General features: G+C 48.6%; 1 protein-coding gene and 1 long non-coding RNA gene across 2 annotated transcripts in view; one reads left to right on the top strand and one right to left on the bottom strand.

The window, feature by feature from the left end:
- The window catches only part of kif26ba (kinesin family member 26Ba), an 891,296-nt gene that overhangs the window by 589,484 nt on the left and 274,762 nt on the right, over positions 1-27,050 (bottom strand). Inside the window, exon 5 of the mRNA XM_085979789.1 lies at positions 22,140-22,326. Within this exon, the coding sequence (XP_085835915.1) occupies positions 22,140-22,326 (187 nt within the window). The remainder of the gene's footprint in view (positions 1-22,139; positions 22,327-27,050) is intronic.
- Positions 1-27,050, top strand: part of LOC147120946 (uncharacterized) — a 48,530-nt gene that overhangs the window by 20,237 nt on the left and 1,243 nt on the right. Inside the window, exon 2 of the long non-coding RNA XR_015075914.1 lies at positions 14,917-15,017. This is a non-coding gene — a long non-coding RNA (uncharacterized LOC147120946). The remainder of the gene's footprint in view (positions 1-14,916; positions 15,018-27,050) is intronic.

Raw genomic sequence — 27,050 nt, 5'->3', positions numbered from 1 at the left:
AACTGATGATCTGGTCATTATCACATTGCTGTGCGCAAACTGGCTGCGGCATTTCCTACATTACAACATTGACTACACTTCAAAAGTACTTCATTGGCTGTAAAGCGCTTTGGGACACCCGGTGGTTGTGAAAGGCGCTACAGAAATGCAAGTCTTTCTTTCCAGATGCTCAGTACAAGAGGCATGACATCATGAGTGCTCAGGAGCAGGAAGAGGGAGTCGTGTGTGGAAAATTGTCGCAAACTGTGCGTGGGTAACCCTTCCTTGGTTATGCATGCGCGATATTTTGAATGGGCCACGCAGCCCCTTAAAGGGGCCGTGCACCCCCAAAAAAGTTAAAGGGAACATTGTTCTTATGTTCGCACTGCCAGAGCAGGCAGCCATTCCTGACGATCAGGTGCCAGAGAAACAGTGCCTGACACGAGCACCGAGCTGTAACAACAACAACAACTTCAAGGGCAGCACGGTGGCATAGTGGTTAGCACTGTTGCCTCACAGCGCCAGGGACCCGGGTTCAAATCCGGCCTCGGGTGACTGTCTGTGTGGAGTTTGCACATTCTCCCCTCCGGGTGCTCCGGTTTCCTCCCACAGTCCAAAGATGTGCGGGTTAGGTTGATTGGCCATGATAAAAAATTGACCCTTAAGTGTTGGGGGGGATTAAATACGTGGGGTTACGGGGTTACGGGGATAGGGCTTGGGTGGGATGGCTGCCGGTGTAGGGACCGGGTGCTAGGGTTTGGATGGTCAGCCATGATCTCGTTGAATGGCGGAGCAGGCTCGAAGGGCCGAATGGCCTACTCCTGCTCCTATCTTCTATGTTTCTATGATTTATATAGCACCTTTAACGTAGTAAAATGTCCCAAGGTGCTTCACAGGAGTATTATAAGAGAGAAAACTCGACACCGAGCTACATAAAGAGAAATTAGGGCAGGTGACCAAAAGCTTGGTCAAAGAGGCAGGTTTTAAGGAGGAAAGAGAGGTAACGAGGCGGAGAGGTTTAGGGAGGGATTTCCAGAGCTTAGGGCCCAGGCAGCTGAAGGCTCGGCCACCAATGGTTGAGCGATTATAATCAGGGATGCTCAAGAGGGCAGAATTAGAGGAGCGCAGATATCTCAGGGGGGTTGTGGGGCTGAAGGAGATTACAGAGATAGGGAGGGGCGAGGCCATGGAGGGATTTGAAAACAAGGATAGGAATTTTGAAATCGAGGTGTTGCTTAACCGGGAGCCAATGTAGGTCAGCGAGCACAGGGGTGATGGGTGAACGGAACTTGGTGCGAGTTAGGACACGGGCAGCCAAGTTTTGGATGACCTCAAGTTTACGTAGGGTCGAATGTGGGAGGCCAGCCAGGAGTGTGTTGGAACAGTCAAGTCTAGAGTTAACAAAGCTATGGATGAGGGTTTCAGCAGAGGATGAGCTGAAGCAAGGGTGGAGATGAACGATGTTATGGAGGTGGAAGTAGGCGGTCTTACTTATGCGCGGATATGTGGTCAGAAGCTCATTTCAGGGTCAAATACGACATCAAGGTTGCGAACAGTCTGGTTCTGCCTCAGACAGATGCTAGGGAGAGATGGAGTCAGTGGCTAGGGAACAGAGTTTGTGGCGGGGACCAAAAACAATGGCTTCGGTCTTCCCAATATTTAATTGGAGAAAATTTCTGCTCATCCAGAACTGGATGTTGGACAAGCAGTCTGACAATTTAGAGACTGTGGAGGGGTCGCGAGAAGTGGTGGTGAGGTAGAGCTGGGTGTCGTCAGCGTACATGTGGAAACTGATGCTACGTTTTCAGATGATGTCGCCAATGGGCAGCATGTAGATGAGAAATAGGAGGGGGCCAAGGATAGATCCTTGGGGGACATCAGAGGTAACTGTGCGGGAGCAGGAAGAGAAGCCGTTGCAGGTGATTCTCTGGGTACATTAAGATAGATAAGAATGGAACCAGGCGAGTGCAGTCCCACCCAGCTGGACGATGGTGGAGAGGTGTTGGAGAAGGATGGAGTGGTCAACTGTGTCAAAGGTTGCCGATAAGTCAAGAAGGACGAGAAGGGATAGTTTGCCTTTGTCACAGTCACAAAGGATGTAATTTGTGACTTTGATGAGAGCCATTTTGGTACTGTGGCAAGGACGGAAACCTGGTTAGAGGGTTTCAAACATTGAGTAATGCCATTGTTACCCAATCATGAGGTGCGTTTAGTGGATGCAATAAAATCTGATGCAGACAACAATTATACAGAGGGTTCAGAGGGGGTCTCACTTTTGCTGAACGGAATTTCTTCTCTTGCTTCTCAGCAGGGAATAAGGGACTTGTTAAACCCTGAATCTACAGTCAGGCAACAAAACTCCAAGAAAACTAAACTCCAAGACCCTAAAATTACACTATTGGATACTTGAGTCCAATCATTTTAAATTATTCATCTGAAAATCCACTTCTTGCTATCTTAGCAGGGGCTAAAGGGTTAAATTATGAGGACAGGTTGCATAGACTATGCCTGTATTCCTTTGAGTAAAGAAGATTAAGGGGTGATCTAATTGGGGTGCTTAATGTGATTAAAGGATTTGACAGAGTAGATAGAGAGAAACTATTTCCTGTGGTGGGGATGTGCAGAACAAATGGGCATAACCTTCAGATTAGAGCTCGGCCGTTCCGGGGTGATGTCAGGAAGCATTTCTTCACATAAAGGGTAGTGGGAATCCGGAACTCTCTCCCCCAAAAAGCTGTGGAGGCTGGGGGGTCAATTGAAAATTTCAAAACTGAAATTGGTAGATTTTTGTTAGGCAAGGGTATTAACGGTTCTGGAACCAAGGCGGGTAGATGGAGTTAAGATACTGATCACGCATGATCTGATTGAATGGCAGAACAGGCTCGAGGGGCTGAATGGCCGACTCCTGTTCCTATGTTCCTGTGAGAGAGCCCATTAATTTTAAACAAGCTACCTACCGCCTCTTCCAAAGCAGTGGAAAGAGGAATGTTAAGCATTCATACATTCATGTCTCACGATCCCACAATGTAATTTAAGTGAACTTTATTGCACAGCGGAGGTATTTATAAGGATGTTTCCTCACTTCCTCTCACGCAACGACTTACACGTATACAATGCCTTCAGTGTAGCAACACGTCCCAAGGTGCTTCACAAGCTGGCCACTGAGCAGGAATTGGGAGGTGAGTCAGGGGAGGTGACCAAAGGCAAGGTAGGTTTCGAGGCGACTTTGAAAAGAAGCATGGTGGAGGGATTTAGAGACTGGGGTGAATTTTAACCCCCACAAACGGGTGGGTTGGGGGTCGGGTGAGATGTAAACATTAAAAAAATCTCAAACTTAACACCAACCCCAACCTGCCCACTTTCCGGGTTTAATGGAGTGGGACAAGGAGCAGGCAGCCAACCCGCTCCCAGGAGTTGGTCTGTTCTGACAAAAAGTCATCGACCTGAAACGTTAACTCTGTTTCTCCATGGATGCTGCCCTGGCCTGCTGAGTTTTTCCAGCGTTTTCTGTTGTTATTTTGGTTTAACCCTGGCCGGCCAGGTTTCCCAGGCCTCGGGAAACCCGGCAGCTCAAGGGAGGTGAGGACAGCTTCGGGGAAAAGGTAAGGGCCCTTACAGCACTGCTTGTGGGTAGAAGGAGCACGAGTGCTTCCCCGCAGCTCCCTAAGCTTACCTGCTCCCGTGGGATCAGACTCCTCTCCCAACCAAAGACTCCCCCCCCTGGGGTCGAGGATCGGACTCCGCCCACCCCCCACCCCCACCACTCCGGGGTCGGGGATCAGACCCCCTCCCACTAGTAGCTGCCGGCTCCTTAGCTGCGGCTGAGGCCTGCTCCAGAGAGCGCCCCGCCCAACTGGAAGCCAAGCCTGTCAATCAGGCTGACTTACGGGCGGGGATCCTGTCACACCCGACCGGCACTCCTCCCTACCTCTGCTTGAAAACCCGCCCCTGTCAATATCGGGGCCTGAATTTCAGGGAGCAGGACTGGGACGGCTGAAGGGTCGGCCACTGATGTTGGTGGTGAAGGGAGGGGAACATGCATAAGTGCACATTCAGAAACGAGTGGAGATTGAGGGCTGGGATGTAAGACTGGAAGAGAGTGAAGCCTTAAGTGTCAACCTCGGCTTGGTAGTAGCACTCTTGCCTGTGAGTCAGGAACTTGTGGGTTCGTGTCCCACTCCGGAGCCTTGAGTAGATAATCCAGGCTGACACTCCAGTGCATTACTGAGGGAGTGCTGCACTGTCAGAGGTGCCGTCTATTGGATGAGACGTTAAACCAAGGCCCTGCCTGCTCTGGTGGTGGGCCTACAAGATCCCATGGCACTATTCGAAGAAGCGTATGGGAGTTGCCCTGGCCAACATTTATCCCTCGACTAACACTGCCAAAAACAGATTAGCTGGTCATTATCTCATTGACGTTTGTGGGAGCTTGCTGTGCGCAAATTGGCTGTCACGTTTGCCTGCAAAAACAACAGTGACTACACTTCAAAGGACCTTCATTGGCTGTAAACCGCATTGGGACATCCTTGGGGATATGAAAGGCGCAAGTTCTTCCTTCTTTCTGAGAAAGAGTTGGTCTCTAAGAGTAGCGCTGAGCCTTCGTAACTCCGAGAGGTTCAGCGGAAACCCCGTAGGCAGGATTTCCACCAAATTTGTGTCAAAGTTACGGCAGCAAAGCGGGAGAAGCCACAAGGAAATTTAACCTCTTCCCCCAGATCTCTTAATCAGTCACTTGAGCCCTGCTCCTCTCAGACCACAGACCAGCCCTTCTTCCTATAGCACAACACGTTCATTGGATCACCATGGGGTAAGTGCTTCAGACGGCATTCACCACTCAAACAGTCCAGTGCTTTCATTTACAGAGAGGCCGCCTGAACCTGTCGACCTTTCAGGCTTTAACGACACTTCTTTAACGACAGTTCCTCATTCTGCTGTTGACATGATGCATTAAACCTCACAACTCATTAACCTGGTAGCAGGTCTGTGACATCTTTCTCAATCGATTGGACTGAACAGCTACTAATGGCCCGATCATACTTCTGAAACTAAATTACCAACTGGGCGTTTTGAATAACCTGCTGACCGATGCTCAGTTTGGGTTCCGCCAGGACCACTGGGCTCCAGACCTCATTACAGCCTTGGTCCAAACATGGACAAAGGAGTTGAATTCCAGAGGTGAGGCGAGAGTGACTGCCCTCGACATCAAGGCAGCATTTGACCGAGTGTAGCATGAAGCAGCCCTAGTGAAACTGAAGTCAATGGGACTCAGGGGGGAAAACTCACCACTGGCTGGAGTCATACCTGGGCACAAAGTTATGGTGGTTGGAAAGGGGAGGTGATGTTTGCACAGTAGAATGGTTCTGCCGATATTAATATATTGGGTTTACTGTAAATGCTATCCAAGCATAACATTTTGGCTAATTATCTGGTTTTGTGCACTGCTTGGGTTAAATATATTCAAGTTGCCGTCAAATTTTGCCTCGACTCAGCAGCATGTTTTAGAAGTCCAATCTCTTTTGTGTCAAATGTGCTTTTTTCTTCGTTTAGATAAAATTGCTGAATGTATAATTAAGTGGGCTGGAGGGCAAATTCTGATCTAAACATGAAAGTTTCTTGGCAAAGAGAATTTTCTTTTCCCCATTCATCAGCAAAGGTGCCAGATGAATTGCGTTCTCGCTGTGTTGAAACCCAAACTGATTGCAGGCTCCGATTCCAACTTATTCTTTCTCAGGACCTCAAAAACATGTGGGTCTCCTGGCCTCCCACAGTCTTCCCTTTCCCCATCTATCTAGAGGCATTTCAAACCCAAATTGCTTCAACACTACATCATGGTTCATCCAGTCTTCTCTCCTACTCCTTTCAATCTTGGTGGTGGCAGCTGCTCGAGACTGTTCACCCAGGTTTGTCAATTTAAAGCATACCGACAACTGGACAACCAGGAACACTACAGACAGTTACCCGCAGATCCGACCAAAGAACACACCCGCCTACTCAACAGACTGATCAAGACCTTCGATCCAGACCTTCAAAGCACCCTACGCGCTCTCATCCCACGTACTTCCCACGTGGGAGACTTCTACTGCCTCCCAAAGATACACAAAGCCAACACACCCGGACGTCCTATCGTATCAGGCAACGGAACCCTGTGTGAGAACCTCTCTGGATACGTCGAGGGCATCCTGAAACCCATTGTACAGGGAACCCCCAGCTTCTGTTGCGACACTACAGACTTCTTACAGAAACTCAGCACCCACGGACCAGTTGAACCAGGAACACTCCTCGCCACGATGGACGTCTCGGCACTCTACACCAGCATCCCCCACGTTGACGGCATCGCTGCGACAGCCTCAGTACTCAACACCAACAACAGTCAATCTCCAGACGCCATCCTACAACTCATCCGCTTCATCCTGGACCACAAGGTCTTCACCTTCGACAACCAGTTCTTTACCCAAACACACGGAACAGCCATGGGGACCAAATTCGCACCCCAATACGCCAACATCTTCATGCACAAGTTCGAGCAAGACTTCTTCGCTGCACAGGACCTCCAACCAACGCTATACACCAGATACATCGACAACATATTCTTCCTATGGACCCACGGCGAAGAATCACTGAAAAGACTACACGATAACATCAACAAGTTCCATCCCACCATCAAACTCACCATGGACTACTCCTCAGAATCGGTTTCATTCTTGGACACACGAATCTCCATCAAAGACGGACACCTCGGCATTTCACTCTACCGCAAGCCCACGGACAACCTCAAAGAAGCCATCCCCTATGGACATGCCCTGCGAATACACAGGATCTGCTCAGACGAGGAGGAACATGATGGACACCTACAGACGCTGAAAGACGCCCTCGTAAGAACGGGATATGACGCTCGACTCGTCGATCGACAGTTCCGACGGGCCACAGCGAAAAATCGCATAGACCTCCTCAGAAGACAAACACGGGACACAACCAACAGAGTACCCTTCGTCGTCCAGTACTTCCCCGGAGCGGAGAAACTATGCCATGTTCTTCGCAGCCTTCAACATGTCATCGATGACGACGAACACCTCGCTAAGGCCATCCCCACGCCTCCACTACTCACCTTCAAACAGCCGCCTAACCTCAAACAGACCATCGTTCGCAGCAAATTACCCAGCTTTCAGGAGAACAGCGACCATGACACCACACAACCTTGCCACGGCAACCTCTGCAAGACATGCCAGATCATCAACACAGATACCATCATCACACGTGAGGACACCGCCCACCAGGTACATGGTACATACTCATGTGACTCGGCCAACATTGTCTACCTCATACGTTGCAGGAAAGGATGCCCCGGAGCATGGTACATCGGCGAGACCATGCAGACACTGCGACAACGGATGAACGGACACCGCACAACAATCGCCAGGCAGGAGTGTTCCCTCCCAGTCGGGGAACACTTCAGCAGTCAAGGACATTCAGCCTCCGATCTTCGGGTAAGCATCCTCCAAGGCGGCCTTCGAGACACACGACAACACAAAATCGTCGAGCAGAAACTGATAACCAAGTTCCGCACTCATGAGGACGGCCTCAACCAGGATCTTGGGTTCATGTCACGCTACATGTAACCCCACCTGACGTAGAGTCATCCAAACTCGAGTCGTCGTTGGCTTGTTCTCTCTACACAGATGCGGCCGGACCTGCTGTGATTGTTTTTTGTTTTTCATACAGACCCCAGCATCTGCAACATTTGACCCCTTGTGACCCCACATCATTGTTCTTTGATGTAATGTTTTCCTGACTGACCTGTTTGGACACCTTCCACACCTTTGATTGCTGTGATTATCTCTCTGCCGAGGTGCGATAAAGGGCAGTTAGAAAGATTACCTGTAATCATCTGGCAGTGTTCTCTGACTATATATGCTGTGCCTATATGCATCTCTTCACTTCACCCGACGAAGGAGCAGCGCTCCGAAAGCTTGTGATTTCAAATAAAGCTGTTGGACTATAACCTGGTGTTGTTTGACTTCTCACAATTGACCACCCCAGTCCAACACCGGCATCTTCACATCATGTCAATTTAAAAGCATGGCCATGCACCCACCTTACTAGGGCCCCTCAAATAGATGTTATTCTCATCTCAGGCCCTGGATCTTAGGCCTGGCCTCCGCACTCTCACCTGAGCTTCCTCAAAATAAAAATGGAGGCTAGTGGGCGAGACCCTCTAAGTGCCTGACTGCTCTGCAGTAGAGGGAGCTTCGGTCTGCGTCTGACCGTGATAATGTGACCTAGGAGTGCTTGGTGCTGACACTCCCAGAAAGTATTTCATTCCCCGCCACTAATAAGCTTAAATCCCGCAAAAGATTTGCTCGGTATCCTTGATATTCCGAACGTATGAAAATGGCGGGCAGGAAAAGACCAGTTGGTCCACCGAGCCTGGCCCCACACACTCACGATGGCCGGAGCATCAGGACTAGACACTTCCTACTCCCCCACCCTTTTCCCCACCGCCGCCCCCCCGCCTCGGCAGCCATGTAATCTACTGGGAGAGACAAAAAAAAACCCAAAGAAAAACAACCCAGGCCAATAATGGGGGGGGGGGGGAAATTCCTCTCCGACCCCCTCAGATGATCGAAACCAGTCTCGGAGTTCACATTGACCAAGTGTTTGTTATCTGTTAATCCACTTAAAAGGGAATGAGCGCAGTAAGAGAGGGACAGAAAGATATGTACCATTTTTAAATCGTGCAGAAGTGATACATGGCCATTTTCTCACGTGGATTACATACACGCTTACAGAACAGTAAAGACTGATCGCCTAAATATCTTTCTGCACATCATTTTAAACGTTAACAGCCTTTTTTTTATTAGTTTAATGGTTTCTGCTTTTTTTGAAATGAAAACGCAAATGTCGAAGCAGCAGCCGTGCCCAAAAGATGGCTAGATTGCTGTCGGAACTCACTACTTCCACCCCTCCCTCCCTCCCTCCCCAATCACCGCATGAATTGGTCAGATGGGTTCACCAGATCTGGTGCAATTAGGGAGCAGAGAGGTTCCATTATTAAAATGACGCCATATGAGCCCAGAGCCTTTTAAATTAGTTTTGTTAGTCCCCATCCAACATCTGGAATTCAAGAAGTCAATGGCAAACAGATTTGTGCGTTGTGCACACAGCGGTCGGTCGACTGTTTACGGGAAGTCGTGCGGGGTTACTTGCCCGTGCCAGCAAAGAACAGTTAAATACAAATTTGTAATAGTAAGTGATAATTTTTTTTAAACTATTGATTAACGTTGCCAGGGCAGCAGAGCTGCCTTGCACAAAGCTTAAGGTGATGCCATACAACAAGTCCAGCACCTTGTAGTAGATGCAAGACATGTGCAGAAGTCTAAACGTGATGTAAAGACAGTGGGGGAAAAATTTGGTTGGTTTGCGCCTCCCGTTAGCACCTTAAGAGGGCGCTAATGGGGCGCAGAGCAACTAGCGCCCGGGCGCGGCGATGTTTGCACCGCTCGCGAAATTGACCAGGCATTTGGCGGCGGTGCTAAACACTACCGCCACGATCTCCTGCGCCCGTTGATCGTGACATCAGTCGAGTGTGCAATGCCCCGGTAGCGCCCTGGACCGGATATTGAGTGGCGCCCCCTGCCTTACCGCCTGCCGCTAGCAACGACAGGTTGAGGGGAGCGTTTTGTAGCCGGGAAGGGACTGGGGGAGCGCTATTTAAAGGCGACCGCTTCCTGCCTTTTTTTGTCTGCGACATTTTTGCACCATGCATTCTGAGAGAGAGAGACTTCTGGAGAGCAGCACTTTGCAGGTTCATTTTGATTTGATCTTCCTTGCATCAATTTAGAAGAGACTATGGGGGCTGCAGTCTGACATCTTTCCCTGGGCCTCTCCATTGTTCTTTTCAACAGATTTGATGTACAGGTCTCTCCAGGCCGAGATTTAAGGCTGCAATGAGCAGGGTGTGGATGGAGAGCAAGATCGACACTCCACTTTAAGAACTGGCCGGCGCCAGTGTGTCTGTGTTCCATTGCTGACTGACATCACATGAGCTTCACCAGCGCTCTGAGTTAGTGCCTCGCTCCTCGGTGTTAGCGCCTTAAGAGAGGTGTGTAGCGCCTGATTTAGCGCTCCAATCACCTCCAGGGGCGATAGAAGCCAACAGGGTGATACTGAATTTCTCCCCCAGTATGTGCAATAGCTATCAAAGAACCAAGGGAATTATTGGCACATCTATTTAATTCACAAATTACGCCCGATATTATTGCCAAAGTTGAAGGCCAAAGGCCAACTATTGCTCCCAACTGAATAACAATGAGGCCTTTAACTTCCAGCTTCTCTCTTCCATGGCTGATCACCCTTTGTGTGCTTTGTACAGATCCATTGCACGGGCATTAAAGTTAACTTGAAATGTCTTGCCTCATCTAACATCCACGTGCATGCGTTCCATCACTTGGTCATTGGGTGGCATTTAGGAATTTGAACCCTCCCAGGAATTCCCCTCCTTAGCCCAAGGTTGCTGGGGTCAGTTGTCATCTAGCTACTGTATTGGGCAGGAATCAACTAATTTAGCACAGGTCAGGGTTCCATCAGGGGAGCTTCATTTAATTTTATTTCAGATCGAAGGTGAAGGTTCGGTGTCAGCCGTGGCTCAGTGGGAAGCACTCCCGCCTCCAAGTTAGACGGTTGTGGGTTCAAATCCCACTCCAGAGACTTGAGAGCAAACTCTAAGTTGACACTCCAATGCAGTACTGACAGAGTGCTGCATGGTCGGAGGTGTTGTCTTTCAGACAAGACCTTAAACCGAGGCCCTGTCTGCCCTCTAAGGTGGACGTAAACATTTTTCGAAGAAGAGCAGGGGAGCTATCCCTGTTGTCCTGGCCAATATTTATCCCTCAACCAACATCACGAAAACGGATTATCTGGTCATTATCACATTGCTGTTTGTGGGAGCTTGCTGTGCGCAAATTGGCTGCCACGTTTCCCACATTACAACAGTGACTACACTTCAAAAAGTACTTTGTTGACTGTAAAGCACTTTGGGACGTCCTGAGATCGCAAAAGATGCTTTATAAATGCAAGTAAGGGAAACTTAGAGTCGATAGAGAGAAACTATTTCCGCTGGTTGGGGAGTCTAGGACTAGGGGGCACAGTCTAAAAATTAGAGCCAGACCTTTCAGGAGTGAAGTTAGGAAACACGTCTACACACAAAGGGTGGTAGAAGTTTGGAGCTCTCTTCTGCAAACAACAGTTAACTCCAGGTCAATTGTTAATTTTAAATCTGGGATTGATAGATTTTTATTAACCAAAGGTATTGGGCCAGTAATTCCGGTCCCAACGCGTGAGTACGGACGGGGTACTCACGCGTGGGCCCGTTGGAAGTGCCGGATTTCAGCATACACAGCGCATGCGCGGGAAACCGGCATTTCCTCCAAGGGGTTCAGAGGTCCAACGCGTGCACGCAGGACTCTGCGCGCACGCGTTGAACTTCCTTCTTTTTGACAAGTTTGCCCGTGTGCAAGGGCCTGAACTTTTTAGAAATGTAAAAAGGAGACGTAAGGACTTGATTCTTTAAGGTAAGTGGTCTATTATTTAAAACTATAACATTTTTTCCACAGCTTTATTGTTTTTAAGGACTTGACAGTAAGGTAAGTTTATTTTTTGACCCGATTTCTTAAAAAATTATTTTTTTCAAAAATTTGATTAATTGTTTAAAATAGTTTTTTAAAGTTATTTATAGTTTATTTAATTATTGGGATGTTTTTTAAAATTTTATTTAAAGTTAAACTAGTCTTTTGGGTGCCCGTACTTTTCATGAGTTTGACAGTTCTTACTATCAAACTCATGAATGAAGTTTCCCCTCCCCTGATTGGCTGCACAGTGCTCACCTGATCCCAGCCGGCACATCGCACTAACTACGCCGCTGGATCAGGCAAGCACATTGTGCCGACATCTGAACCGGGCCAGTGACAGGAATTCCAAGCAGGTCCAGGCTTCAGATGTCGGCGCGCAGGGTGAGTGCACATCGGGGGCTTGCACGCGCGGCAAGCCCCCGATCCTAATTTCTGGGCCATTAAGGGATATGGGGCAAAGGCGGGTAATTGGAGTTAGGTCACAGATCAGCCATGATCTCATTGAATGGCGGAACAGGCTCGAGGGGCTGAATGGCCTGTTCCTGTTCCTAAGTCTTTTCTTCCTTTCTTTAAATTATATTTGTCTGGACCTTCCTCACACTATTCCTTTAAACTGATGACCATGGGCTGACGTGTACAACTTTGTGCTTGAATCAAATGAGGTACAGTCGCTTAAGTCCTTCAGCCATAACTTACAAGGCAGCGCTGCCGTATGTGGAGTAATGTAGGATGATCGTGCAGCGCAGTGATCTATGGCACAGCTTAAAATACTATCAATCAGATCACTTGACACAAACGAATTAGCAAAAAAATGTACTACTTCCATCTGATTAACCTCCCGCCTGGGAGGTAATTGCATCTGCCTGACTGCCTTCTTTTTCATCATAGACACTGTGGAAGTCGTCTATCCTTTGTGCGTCTGTGTTGAGCCCAGGAAGTGCCTCCTGCCAGAGTGAGAATGAACTGGCTACGCAGTCTGCAGCTGACAGCACAGCTGACTCTACCTGTAGAAACAGTCAAATTTGCCCTTGAGTGTCGTGATGCAAGTTAAACTAGTTAAAACGCACCCAAAGTCCGTGCCCAGGCCTGCACAGCGGCTTCTGGGTGGTGCTCTCTCATTCAAAACAAAAATTCTCCGTATTCTGCTCTGCGGAAAGGCACTGACACCTGCTGGGGTTTACCACGGGCACCGGTTCCTCCCCCGGTACCTCGCCCAAGGAGACGCTGCTTTAAGTCTAGTCAGGGAGTGTCAATAGGCTGTTGAACTGTGGTGAGCATCGCAGCCCAGCCTGACCTTGCGCTGCACAGCAAGGGTCACTGGATAGTACATGTGTTAGCCAATACTGACTCATGGATAGATAGTGAAAGAGAGAAAGACATTTTTCTTTATATAGAGAATGATGCTTATGATTGCTGGGCAATAAGCTCTTTGAAGAGAAACGATAAAGCTCACAGTTTAAAGCCTGAGATAATGACCTTAAAATCACTGCTGTGTCTCCTTACATTTTTACGACAATATCGATATATTGTGGTTTTATTCCATCTTATCTTCTTTCTTGCCGTTAGTAGTTGTTAAAATCCTTCTGTTCAAATCCCTCCATATAATTCTCAAACGAAGCACTACACATAACCCTTAACATCTTAATAATGACTCCGACCATTCCCCAATCCCTCACAAACCTGCCTCGCTCTCTCTCAGGCTCCACTTTCTCATCCAGTAATTTCCCATCCTTTTGAGCACACGCAACGTTTCTGTGCCTCGGTACCTCTTATAGTCCTCTGTGCATGCGCGGCAATTCACGTCATGCTGAGCATCTGTACAAATAGCACGTCTCCATTGCTCCCCCAATATCTCCAGGGAGTTCCTCTCTCTACCCAAGGCCTCGCTTCACTAGGACCTCCCAGCATCTTGTGCTGACCATCAGATCGCGCGGCTATTCGACAAATTTGCCATCGGTCGGTACAATGCGCTTTATTCCCCCCCACTCACTCTCCCTTTAACGTGCATTTTAACATTTTGGCAACCACCTCTGCTGCTTTCTTGCTCTCCAATGGTCACTCACGTGGGATGAAATGGTAGCAAATGCATAATAATAGGAATTAAAGCTATGCTATCCTTTTACTCTCCAGGTATGTTACACCCCAGCCTCGAACCCCCTGCCCACCCCCTTCAACCTAGAGCCCAACTTACACACCTCAGCTATGCACCCTGCACCCCCCACCCCCCAGTGCCCAGCCCACCAAAATATACCCACACTCCGCTCCCCTGACCACAATACCTAACTGACTTAACGTGAGTACGGTAGCGGGAGATCCTGTAATTATATGGTACTCGGGTGCTTTCCATAATCACCACTGATTAAGTCAAATACAGTAGTGACATCTGCAGTGCAATTCAAATTAAAGTCAATTATTGACCCACTAAAACAAAATTAATCGCTGCAGCACACCAGCCTTTAATTCAACAATTGGTTAACTTGATTTGTTTCACTTGTTACAGAGGCAGATCGGGCCCTGATGACGACACCGAGGCTCGACTCTGAAATGGATTATCTGGTTATTATCGCATTGCTGTTTGTGGGAGCTTGCTGTGCACAAATTGCCTAATTATAACCGTGACTACACTTCAGAAGTACTTCATTGGCTGTGAAGCGTTTTGCGGAGTCCTGAGGACGTGAAATGCGCTATATTAATGCAAGCTCCCTGCTTCCTCTTTCGCTCTCGGGCTGGGGGGGACTGCTATCTCGGCTGGACTGTCTCAGAGCTCACAGCAGTGGTGAAAACTCTCTATTAAAAAAGTATTCATTTTCAAAAAACATTCGACACCTGGCTGAGTCTGAATCCAAACCGACGTCAGCCTGACTGAAAATCTTTCTCCCTCGGCGAGTTGTAAAAGGTCCTCGGTGAAATGAGCTGCGACAGTTTTTAACCAGTTGGGAGTCACAGCATGTAACCGCCGATAACAGGACAGTAAATAGCCAACCTCGCTCACGGGGATGGTAAGGATGGCTGGGTGTGGGAAATGGAAGGGCGGGGTGGGGGAGCTGCTCCTCGTTTAAGGTTGGAGCTCAGGCACTGTGTTGCAGCCGGAGCGAGCGTACGATCTGCTCTTCATCTCCCTCGGTTATACCTGACCTGGGAGTGCCGCCTGATGCTGACACTGGTGATAAATGTCTTTGATTATCTAGCACCGACATCGTTTCCTTTGATCAGCACAAACATTCACTCCAGTTCTGTTTCTTAATGTACAGCAAATTTAATTAAAATAGATGCTCACTCAAGGGGCAAGAATAACCTATTTTTCTCTTCGCAGGAGTTATTTATGAAATGACACCACCGCGCCTGTCAGATATAAAATTCAACCAGACTACCAGAACATACAAGCACAATCCCATATACAAAGAGATTAAAAAGGTAGGAAGGGTATTAAAAGGGAAATGGGAGAGATGGTAGGGAACTGATAGGAACTGTCAACTATAAAATTTTGACAGGACTGGACAGACTAGATGCAGGAAGGATGTTCCCGATGGTCGGAGAGTCCAGAACCAGGGGTCACAGTCTAAGGATAAGGGGTAAGCCATTTAGGACAGAGATGAGGAGGAATTTCTTCACCCAGAGAGTGGTGAACCTGTGGAATTCTCTACCACAGAAGGCAGTAGAGGCCAATTCATTAAATATATTCAAGAAGGAGTCAGATATATTTCTTAAGGCTAAAGGGATCAAGGGGTATGGGGAGAAAGCAGGGACAGGGTACTGAGTTTGGATGGTCAGCCATGATCGCATTGAATGGCAGAGCAGGCTCGAGGGGCCAAATGGCCTACTCCTGCTCCTATCTTCTATGCTTCTATGGTAACAAAATGGCAGTGCAAGCTCAATGGCTTGCTCCTCCTCCTATAGGGTAACGTTCCCGCAAGCACATCTTCCGGCAAGGAACCTCGCTACAGTTAAGAACTCTGATTGGACATTATCCTGGAGGTTTCATCACATGACCTCCCGCCTCCAATTGCCCCGCCCCCCCTTCCCTCCTCTGCCATTGGTCGCCCGACACGTGCATCTTCGTGGCACCCCGCCTTACCACGGCCAATTGGAAAGCGAACGGATGATTCCTGACTCTCAGGCTGAGATTTTCCCGACCTCAGCGGGTCCGTGGCGGGCGACGTCAGTGGCGGGTCCCGACCCCGCTACTGGCTCCATCCCGCTCTGTAAAATGAAATTCTGTTGCTAGGGCTTGTTAAGCCCCGCCCAGCGTGCTTCCCGGTCCAATTAGAGGAAGCGGGTCTGATGACGTCATTCATGATGCGTCATCAGCCAGTTTCCTTAAAGCGACCATGGCCAACTTTCTTTTGACATTTGTGCTGTCAGTGTTCTACAGCATTGAAGTGCTGCAAACACTGACAATCACTGCACAGAGGTGCAGGGCTGCACCCAGGTTCTCCCATGACTTTCTTCCTATGCTTATGGAGGGAGTCAGAGCACGCAGGGAGGTTCTCTTCCCTTCCAACGGGCAGAAGAGACCTCCCCAGGAGACCAACGCAGCCTGGTTGCACATTGCACCAAAGGGCACAAGCAGGGATGTGGTCAGGAGGACCAGGCTGCAGTGGCACAAACCTTTCAATGATCTCATTACATCATGAAATGTTAGTACAAAGCCACTCGCAACCTCATCCTGCTGTGCCTCTCATCACATCCCCATCACTCTGCCTTCCCTACCCTACTCTTGCACATTCTTACTCACACCAACTTAGCTTGCACCTCCACCCATCCCTCTCTATCTACATTATCACATCCCCATCTCACTAGCCACCCCTCACACTCACCCTCATCCAAGCGCAATCATACCAACTAACAACACACAAAAGGTAGGCACTTGGCTGTGTTTTATCCAATGTTCATGTAAAGTTTCTGTTAATGTGGTCAAACATTGAAACCTTTATTTTCAACACTTTGAATTCTTGGACAGATTTGTGTGCACCTTTGGAAGTGACTTAGTGAGTTGCAGTGAATGGTGAGACATAATGGTACCCCCCACAGTGGTGATGAGTGTGAAAGGAATGGCTTGAACATTGTAGGGATGCTTTATGGTGTTGGTGTGGAGTGGTGCCAACCTGGCGCATCATGTGGCAGCCATATGGGTTTACAGCGCCAAGTGAAGTAAATCTGGCCATGGTGAGGCCATCCCTGGCCTCCCGGGCAGCAATGTGATTGGGTGCTGATGCCCTGTGTCCTGTGTAGCATCAGGTGATTGCGGAGAAGGTTGGTGTTGTTGTTGGTGCTGCTGGTGTTGGGGCTGATTGTGGTCAGATTCTGAAGACCAAGGTGAGAGAGTATAAAGGGCACCGATGTTAATGGAATAGATGGCAGGTAAAGTAAAGATGACAGAAGCATTCTGTCAATGGTGAGAGTTCTTCCAATGAGGTGAGAGTGGATGAAGAGTGGAAAGTGGAAAGTCTGCAGAATCTGTGCTGGAAATGGACTGAGAAACAGCTTGTGGCTGAGGAAAGTGATGATCTGTCAGGTGGGAGCTTTTACTGTATATTTGAAGCTATCAAGAAATCAGCTGGAGCAATGGCCACTGAACTCCCGCCTCAGGTTGACAGCCGTGGTCCCCGAACAGTGTGGTTCCTGTGGCCATGAAGTTAAAGTCAAAAGGTAAATTAAAAAAGCCGGTTAATCATCTGTGAACTAGATGCTAATGAGTTTAATTGGGTTGGCCGCCACTGCCAGTTGGGTCTGTCCGGGTCTGCTCAGCGCTGACAGACCTGACATTGGGAAAAGCACGTTGCGGCGGGTTGACAGCGGTGTCCTGACCCGCTGTCAAAAAAATCGAATTTCCCACACGACCCGCCACCAATCCTGCCCACTGTCCACCGCCCCCCACACTCCCCCCCCACCAGAAAATTCCCCCCTCAGCCTTTTATCCCCCATCTCCAATATCTTTATAACTAATAAAGTGTTCAAAGAAAATAAGGGGAAAAAAAGATAACTTTTTTAAATGCCCCTATGATTTTTCTCCTGGGACACCCTAACGCAGTGTCCGGGAGATTAATCTCTAATTCCTGGAGACTCCAGGACAATCCTGGAGGGTTAGTGACCCTAACCCAACAGCACAAGCACAATTTCCCAATGCGCGCTCATGGTGGTTACGGCTCCGCGCCGGGAGCGTGCAAGCGGGAAGTTTGGCCTTATGTCCCTTGAAGTCAATCCGGGGCTCTGGTCTTCTTTTGTGTAACGCGTTCCTGTGCACTTTGCCTGTGTACTGTCAGAAACTAATAGCAGCCTTGTTGTAAAAAGTAAAGCAGGGGCAGTCTGTTTTATAACTAGTCATTATCCACACTTGGCTCACACTGAAAAAAGCCATCCTTCCGGGCTGTGTGCAACACCCTGCTCGCTACATTCTGCTGTGAGGGGCCATTGTTCCAGTGTAGGCCACATCTTAAGCAATGTTTCCTATGTGGACAGCGATCCCTGTGGTATCTCACGGCTCTGATGGCTTGAGTTATGAACCAGTCTTCCAAAACTGCATAAAGGTGAGGACAATGGGGGTCAATGGACAAAGGCACAATTGGGTTCTATCCTTGAGCCAAAAATGAGACATCATTTTAAATAAAGTCTGTGCTGACAATCTTGGCACTACGGCCTAGAGACACCTGCCTAAGGTACCTAAAATTTTTTTTACTGAGGTATATCATCCCTTAGTTACCACAACTATTTCTTTCTTTTGCTTTTCATCTCCATGAATCAGGTGCCTCCTGTCGTGACAGGGAAAGCAGGTGACCAGCTCCCCGGTTTGTGCCAATCTCAACCTTGACCTGTTGCCAAGAGGTTGTGGAGAGACTGGAGAAGCCTGGGTTGTTCTCCTTGGAGCAGTGAAGGTTAAGAGGAGATTTGATAGAGGCATTCAAAATCATGAAGGGGTTTTGATAGAGTAAATAAGGAGAACCTGTATCCACTGGCAGGAGGGTCGGTAACCAGAAGACATTGATTTACGGTGATTGGCAAAAGAACCAGAGATGACATGCGGAAACTTTTTTTTATGCAGCGAGCTGTTGTGATCTGGAATGCGCTGCCTGGAAGGGTGGAGGAAGCAGATTCAATAGTAACTTTCAAAAGGGAATTGGATAAATACTTGATGGGAAAAATTTTTACAGGGCTATGGGGTAAGAGCGGGGGAGTGGGATTAGAGTCATAGGGCTCGAATTTCACCGGGCCATTGAGGCGGGATTGGAGGCGTGTGGGGGGTTAAAATTGCGAAATCGGGGGGCATGAACCCATCCCGCCCCCAACCTGCCTCCATGCCCGTTTCCCAGGAGGCGGGTACCTGACCTGTGCTGGGAGCCGCCTCCCCAAGGCGGGAAGGGGGTTAGTGCCAATTAACTGCCTGTTAACAGCTAGTTAACAGGCAGTTTTTAGCCTAATCCCTATTTTTATCTCTGAAGTGTGGGCTGCCCGATGGCTCCAAACCACGGCAAGTTAGCAAGGCGGACCGTCGGGCTGAAGGACTTGGAGGGTTCGAGATGTCCGATGTTCAGGTGAGTGATGGGTGCATGAGTGCAGAGGTAAGTGTGTTTGGTGTGTGTATAAAGTGTTTAAATAAGTTTTACTTACCTTTACTTACTAATGCAGGCTTCCTTCCTTCAGGTCTCGGGAGTCCCTCATCTCACCGGCACAGAAAGCAGAATGGCCGTGAGCTCTCAAAAGTTGCAGCCTCTGCTTTCTGTTCTGGAGAGATCTCTTAAATCAGCCTGAGAGGAAGGAATTAACTTAAGAGTACAGATTGTCAGTGTTTGACAGCTTCAAAGAGCTGTCAAACGCTGATATTTCATCTGTCAAAAACTCTTGACAGATGAAATGTCAATCTGTGACGTCACCTGTTGGGCGGGCTCAACAAGGTCAATCAAGGGAAAATTGAGTGGGTTGGATGGAGGCGGGACTACAACCCCAAAAGTGGGAGTCCCGCCTCCTACTCACCTCCATTGATAAAATCCAGCGCATAGAGTCATAACGGCACAGAAGGAGGCCATTCGGCCCATCGAGTCCTTAATTGGATAGCTCTACCAAGGAGCCTGCACAGGCACGATGGGCCAAATGGCCTCCTTCTGTGCTGTATCATGATACTATGAACATCACCCAATGATGACTCTCTCTCTCTCTGATTTTTACTCTTACCACTTAGAAAGGTCCAACCCCAAATCTGTTAAAAGGGTAAAGAAGGAATTATCCAACAGCATGAGCTCAGTGGAGTGAACGGAACATCAGTATTACCACTCCACTATGCCAAAGATGACATTCTAATATGACATTCAAACCGCTCACTCCCACTCACTCACCTCCCCAGGTGAGTTTATCCACCGCGTAGCTGAGCCACGCACACCAAGGAGGTTCCAGGTTAAATCCCCCCCGGGGTCGGTGCCGATTCCGCGCTCACACGGTGCAGCTACAATGGGCCCGCGCCACCCTCGGTGGGAAATCTAGCCCGGCTCTAGCTCCTGATCTGTACCCAGCGAGCCCCTGCTGGGACTGTGGCCTTACGGGCGCCGGGTGAGATGTTCCTCTGGTCGAATACCCGGCAAGGTTCACTGTCAATGGCGGCTGTCATGAATCTTATCATGACTCATGAAGTAACACTGGGCGGCCAGCTGGTGGCGCCGTCCAAGGAGTATAAATACTCGGGTGTGGGCCCAGCTTGCTGAGGATGTTTCTGTAACCAGGAACTAGTGATGTAACTAGAATCTCATGGTTGTGAAACAGTTGATTAAAGCCTGGTTTTATACTCAAACCAAGTGCTCAGCAGTCTTTTTACATCAGCGGCCACTTGGGCAAGGTATTAGGGTACCCAGCGCCCACTGAACCGAACCAAGCAAGGGGGGGGTGGTGGGGAGGAGGGCAATAAATAGGGAGGGAAAACTGGTAGGAAGAAAATGACCATTAAATGGTTTTCCTGTCGACTCTAATCCCCTGGTTAGTCCTACATTATGTAATTTTTTATTCCAAACGTAGACACTCCAGTTCCTGACGGGAGAAGGGCCATAAACAGCAACAAATAAATGGAAAATAAATACAGAACCGATTCAATTAACCAAGTTGTTAGTTGGTAGAAGGGCTCGCCAGCTCTTCAGTGCAGAGCTGGCCCATTCCTCCTTGTGCATTTAAAAATGCTGGCTCTTCTGTCAGGTGACGTTTAGCCAGAGTGCTTTTGTGGCCCAATGCCAGCTGGTCAGAATAGATCAGAGTTTGTGTCCGGGCGTGCAGCAATCTCTCCCCAGTTACGAGCCGAGAGATAAGCCCGCGGCAGACTGAGTCTAATTGCCGAGCGCCTCATTACTTGTGGCACTTCTGACGGGAGCCCAGGGTCGCCAACTTCTGGCTGGACGTAATTCGGGAGGTGTTATCACATGACCTCCCGCTTCCAACTGCCCCGCCCCTGCGCTCCCGCCATTGATCATAGAGTCATAGATAGAGTTATACAGCACAGGAAGAGGCCATTCGGCCAATCGTGTCCATGCCGGCCATCAAGCCCTGTCTATTCTAATCCCATTTTCCAGCACTTGGTCCGTAGCCTTGTATGCTATGGCGTTTCAAGTGCTTATCTAAATGCTTCTTGAATGTTGTGAGGGTTCCTGCCTCTACCACCCTTTCAGGCAGTGAGTTCCAGATTCCAACCACCCTCTGGGTGAAAAAGTTTTTCCTCAAATCCCCTCTAAACCTCCTGCCCTTTACCTTGAAACTATGCCCCCTGGTTATTGACCCCTCTACTAAGGGGAAAAGTTCCTTTCTATCTACCCTATCTATGGCCCTCATAATTTTGTACACCTCAATCAGGTCCCCCCTCAGCCTTCTCTGCTCTAAGGAAAACAACCCCAGCCTGTCCAGTCTCTCTTCATAGCTGAAGCGCTCCAGCCCAGGTAACATCCTGGTGAATCTCCTCTGCACCCTCTCCAATGCAATCACATCCTTCCTATAGTGTGGCGACCAGAACTGCATACAGTATTCCAGCTGTGGCCTAACTAGCGTTTTGTACAGCTTCATCATAACCTCCCTGCTCTTATTTTCTATGCCTTGGCTAATGAAGGCAAGTATCCTATATGCCTTTTTAACCACCTTATCTACCTGTCCTGCTGCCTTCAGGGATCTATGTACATGCACACCAAGGTCCCTCTGATCCTCTGTCCTTCCTAGGGTCCTACCATTCATTGTGTATTCCCTTGCCTTGTTAGTCCTTCCAAAATGCATTCTCGTGGCGCCTCACCTTCTTATGCGGCCAATCGGAAAGCGAGCAGACACTTTGTTACCCTGATTGGGTCCAACAAACCTGCTGTCCCGCCCACCCCATCGCCAATATTTTTTTATAACTAATCAACAAAAGTCTTCAAAGAAAGTGAAAAGAAACACACAATTTTTTTTAAAGTTCCCCTTTGATTTCTCTCTCCTGGGTGGCTCGCAGCAGTGCCCAGGAGATTAATGGAGACTCCGGGACAACCCTGGAATAAGTCGGCAACCCCATGCGTAGTGCTCCCAGACTGCCGCGTTGCTGCTTACCTTTCCCATCCCTGGGTTGTCCTTCACCTTGCTGATGGCCCTGAGCAGGCATGGTGGGGCCGGAGGCGGGGACGTCTGCAGAATGCCGCTGAAGCTGGTCGGGAACGGGGGGGGCTCGGACACATTCGGAGCGGGAGGCCGATGGTGCTTCTTCTTCTTGGAAGACAGGTTGAGCTTCTGGGCGGCTCTGGAGAAACAGGAAAAAAAAGGGTCAGGAAAAGAAGCTTCTAACCAGCTGGACGTCTGAGCGAAGGGAGCGAGGTTGAACGAGACCGCGAGGGAGCGGATGGAACAAACGGTAACACCCTGCTACAGCACAGCATGGCCGGATCAATGCAGCCATCCCATGTCCCCCAGCAGCAGGAAGCTTCACTCAACGGGAGGTTGGATGAGCAGAATCGTCACTGCGAAGCTGCAGTTCTGTCTCCAACCCACTACTCCCTCTGAGCATGGCTCCCAACTGGGAGCCCTGAAGTTCCCCTTACCTTAAAGAAACAAACAGCCATAGTACAGTACAATGAACTTCGGCCCAAGTACAAGAGCATCAGCTACATATAGAACGGCACGTAGCTACGAGTCTGTTAGAAGGCGGCAGCACGCTGGGGGTCCAAATTAACAACATTAACCTCAAGAGCAAAGGCTGAGGTTTATCAACATCATCCAAAACACAGTGACATTTCTTGTTGTGTATACCAAAAGGGATTTCTCACCGTTTGTGCGGCTGAGTGAAGTCCCCGCCTCTCGCATTTTAAGTTAGTGATGCATGGCTCTTGTGATTGTACCATGTACAAGGCAGAAGGCTGAGGAACTATTTAAGAAACAGGTGGTGCTGTGGTGGACATTAGGTTCCCAGTGGGTTGAAAGGCCTAGAAAAGGCCGAATAATGGTCCCCCTCATCTGTATCTATCTTGTGTTTTGGTCATTTGCATTGAAGTCATGTTGTGCCACAGGATTCAAACTGCAGTGCTATTGAATTTTGCTTCACACAATATTATTGGTAAAGAGCATATCTTGTATATGTTACAAGTTATTAATTTTATAAGTTAATATTGGCTCCTAACTATATTTCAGTGTGGGTTTGGTTTTGCTATGGATAGAGTATTCATTATCACAGGGATCGGGTTACCATGGGTGTTGCTTCTGAGAATCACATGTTTAAGGATGATGTAATGAAATGCAACTATGGCCGGAATTTTTACATGGAGACTCATTGGGAGTGCGGTGGGGGTGGGGGGGGGGTGGGGGGGGGGAAGGGGTGGAGATTGACAGGCTGGCTTCCAGTCGGGCAGGGAACACTGGACAAGAGGCCGCAACCCAGGTAGGTGCAAGTCCCGACCCCGGGGGGGGGCCGATGTGGGGAGGGGAGGGGGGGTCCGATCCCTAACCCCAGGAGAGGTGTGGGGATCCGATCCCCAAACAGGTTAAGGACAATGCAATGAAATGTAACTATGGCAGGTTAAATCCGAGGCTTACAACATCATTATCATATTTAAAGTGCCAACCCACCTCCTGGGAGCGGGTTGGTTTCCCGCCCCTGTCCCACCTTCATCAAAACTGGAAGTGGGCGGGTTGGAGGCGGGTTGGGGTCAGGATTCGTATTTTTAACATTTTAACCTCCCACCCAACCCCAACCCACCCGTTATTTTGGGTTAAAATTTCCCCTTATATGTTTGCCGATTCTCTCTGCCCCTTTCCTGAAGGCACTGTCTCTTGCTGCGGTATAGTTTGATGGCTGCAGTGGCCAATTCTCCATACGTCAAGCTAGACAGTGGTGGTTGCTGGGTTATTTTCCATGGTTGGCTTCATAACCCAATCCCAATCCCTGTTCTGAGACAATGTCAGTACTTCCACTTTGCAGCAGGGAATCACTGAACAGCGATCAGGAATGGGATCCCTGGCTGGTTTAGCCCCTTCCCTAGCCCAGGGGCACTGATTCCAACCTCCAGGCCCGGCTGCTGTCCTGTCAGCGATCAAGTCATTCAGCGAAGACCGGGAGTTGAATCTAGGATCCCGCCTGATCCTTTTACCACCTGGGCCCATGGTGGACCTAACGTAAACCGTCTCATCCCTCTCACTAATTTCTTTCTTCCAATATTAGAACATTTCTCCTTTTTATTGAAGACAAAAGCACCGAATGAGAAAAGGTTTGATGAACCATCAAACCTCTTTCCATCCGAACATGTAGAATTTCAAATATCAGAGACACTTAAACCTTTGAGACTGGAGAAGGCAAGACCTCCAAAGAGATAAACCTCTCCACAGCACTTTGATTGAACGCCACATCAGTCCAACGATCAATACAGCCTCCAATGTTCAACCCTGACTGGCTCAATTCCACAGCTGACATATGCCTTGCCCAACCATCATTTCCACTGAGTGTTTGATTGCCTGTCTATACCCCTGCCAATATCCTTCACTCCCATTCGTAACCAGCTCCTTCTCAAAAGGAGCTCACTCACTCATCGCTAACTATTTCGGACGGGTGCCTGCTCCGCATAGCTACGTCATCACGGCTGATTAATTAAATACATATTTTGGTTCTGTCTTCACAAAGGAGGACACAAATAACCTCCCAGAGATGTCGTGGAACATAGGGTCTGATGAAAGGGAGGAACTGAAAGAAATCAGTATTTGTAGGGAAATGGTGTTAGGGAAATTGATGGAATTGAAGGCCGATAAATCCCCAGGGCCTGATAATCTACATCCTAGGGTACTTAAGGAAGTGGCCCTAGAAATAGTAGATGCATTGCTGATCATCTTCCAACATTCGATGGAATCTGGATTGGAGGGTAGCTAATGTTACCCCACTATTCAAAAAAGGTGGTAGAGAGAAAACGGGGAATTACAGACCGGTAAGCCTGACATCGGTAGTGGGGAAAATGCTAGAGTCCATTATAAATTATGTAATAGCTGAGCACTTGGAAAAGAGTGACAGGATCGGACAAAGTCAACATGGATTTACAAAAGGTAAATCGTGCTTGGCTAATCTACTGGAATTTTTTGAGGATGTAACTGGTAAAATAGATAAGGGAGAACCAGTGCATGTGGTGTATTTGGACTTTCAGAAGGCTTTCGATAAGGTCCCGCATAAGAGATTAGCGTGTAAAGTTAAGGCACATGGGATTGGGGGCAAGGTATTGACTTGGATAGAGAACTGGTTGGCAGACAGAAAGCAAAGAGTTGGAATAAACGGGTCTTTTTCCGAGTGGCAGGCAGTGACTAGTGGGGTACCGCAGGGATCAGTCCTTGGACCCCAGCTATTCACAATATATATTAATGATCTAGACAAGGGAACTAGATGTAATATCTCCAAATTTGCAGACGACACAAAGTTGGGTGGGCGTGTGTGCTGTGAGGAGGATGCCGAGAAACTCCAGGATGATTTGGACAGGTTGGGTGATTGGGCAGAAGCATGGCAGATGCAATATAACGTGATAAATGTGAGGTTATCCACTTTGGTGGCAAAAACAGGAAGGCAGATTATTATCTGAATGGCAATAGATTGGGAGAAGGGGAAGTGCAACGAGACCTGGGTGTCCTTGTGCACCAGTCACTGAAGGTAAGCATGCAGGTGCAGCAGGCGGTTAAGAAGGCAAATGGTATGTTGGCCTTCGTAGCGAGAGGGTTTGAGTACAGGAACAAGGATGTCTTGCTGCAGTTGTACAGGGCCTTGGTGAGACCACATCTTGAGTATTGTGTGCAGTTTTGGTCGCCTTATCTGAGGAAGGATGTTCTTGCCATGGAAGGAGTTCAGCGAAGATTCACCAGGCTGATACCTGGGATGGCAGGAATGACGTATGAGGAGAGATTAGAAGAATGAGAGGGGATCTCATTGAAACTTATAAAATTCTGACAGGACTGGACAGACTAGATGCAGGAAGGATGTTTCCGATGGTCAGGGAGTCCAGAACCAGGGGTCAAAGTCTAAGGATAAGGGGTAGGCCATTTAGGGCAGAAATGAGGAGGAATTTCTTCACCCAGAAAGTGGTGAACCTGTGGAATTCTCTACCACAGAAGGCAGTAGAGGCCAATTCATTAAATATATTCAAGAAGGAGTTGGATATATTTCTTAAGGCTAAAGGGATCAAGAGGTATGGGGAGAAAGCAGGGACCGGGTACTGAATTTGGATGATCAGCCATGATCGCATTGAATGGCGGAGCAGGCTCGAGGGGCCGAATGGCCTACTCCTGCTCCTATCTTCTATGTTTCTATATTAGTTTGGAGGCTAAGGGGCACTAAAGAAACTCAAACTTAAAATGTGCTTTCAACAAAACGAAAGGAAATTTGTAAAATCATAATGTTACTGCTGGTGTCTGGGAGACACTCCGTCACCCGCGGTGCCCACCAGTCACGGAAGGCCTCAAGCATACTGGCGGACACCGTACGGTCCCGTTCCATCACAGAACTGCTGTGTCTTTCAGTTGTCTGGTGCAGTACTGACGTGAGATTTGTGTTAGGGCCATACTTTTTTGATAGAGTAGACACAGAGAGAGTGTTTCCACTGGAGGGGAAAGAGCAAAAGAAGAGGCCATCAATATAAGATAGTCACCAAGAAATCAAATAGGGAATTCTGAAGAAGCTAGATAAGCACATGGGGAGGAGGGAATAGAGGGTTACGCTGATAGAGTTGATGAGTAGATGTGGGAGGAGGCTCGAGTGGAGCATAAACATCGGCATGGACTGGTTGGGCCGAATGGCCTGTTTCTGTGCTGTATATTCTATGTAATTCTATGTAATACTGACTTAGAGCTAGCCCATCCCAAACTGTGAACCCCCCCTCCCCCACACACAATCTCCACCCCCAGAAAAGCAATCCATGGATTGTACAAGCCCATTGAAAACAGCTGAGTGTTTATTTAACACTCTGATTCACTAATGTCCTTTAGGGAACATAAGAAATAGGAGCAGGA

The sequence above is a fragment of the Somniosus microcephalus genome, chromosome 3 (genome assembly GCF_052327205.1).
Source record: "Somniosus microcephalus isolate GS21.2 chromosome 3, FLI_Smic_1.0, whole genome shotgun sequence".
In the NCBI taxonomy this organism is placed as follows: Eukaryota; Metazoa; Chordata; class Chondrichthyes; order Squaliformes; family Somniosidae; genus Somniosus; species Somniosus microcephalus.
The sequence above is the reverse complement of the archived record's forward strand: the minus strand, read 5'-3'. Positions and strand labels throughout refer to the sequence as shown.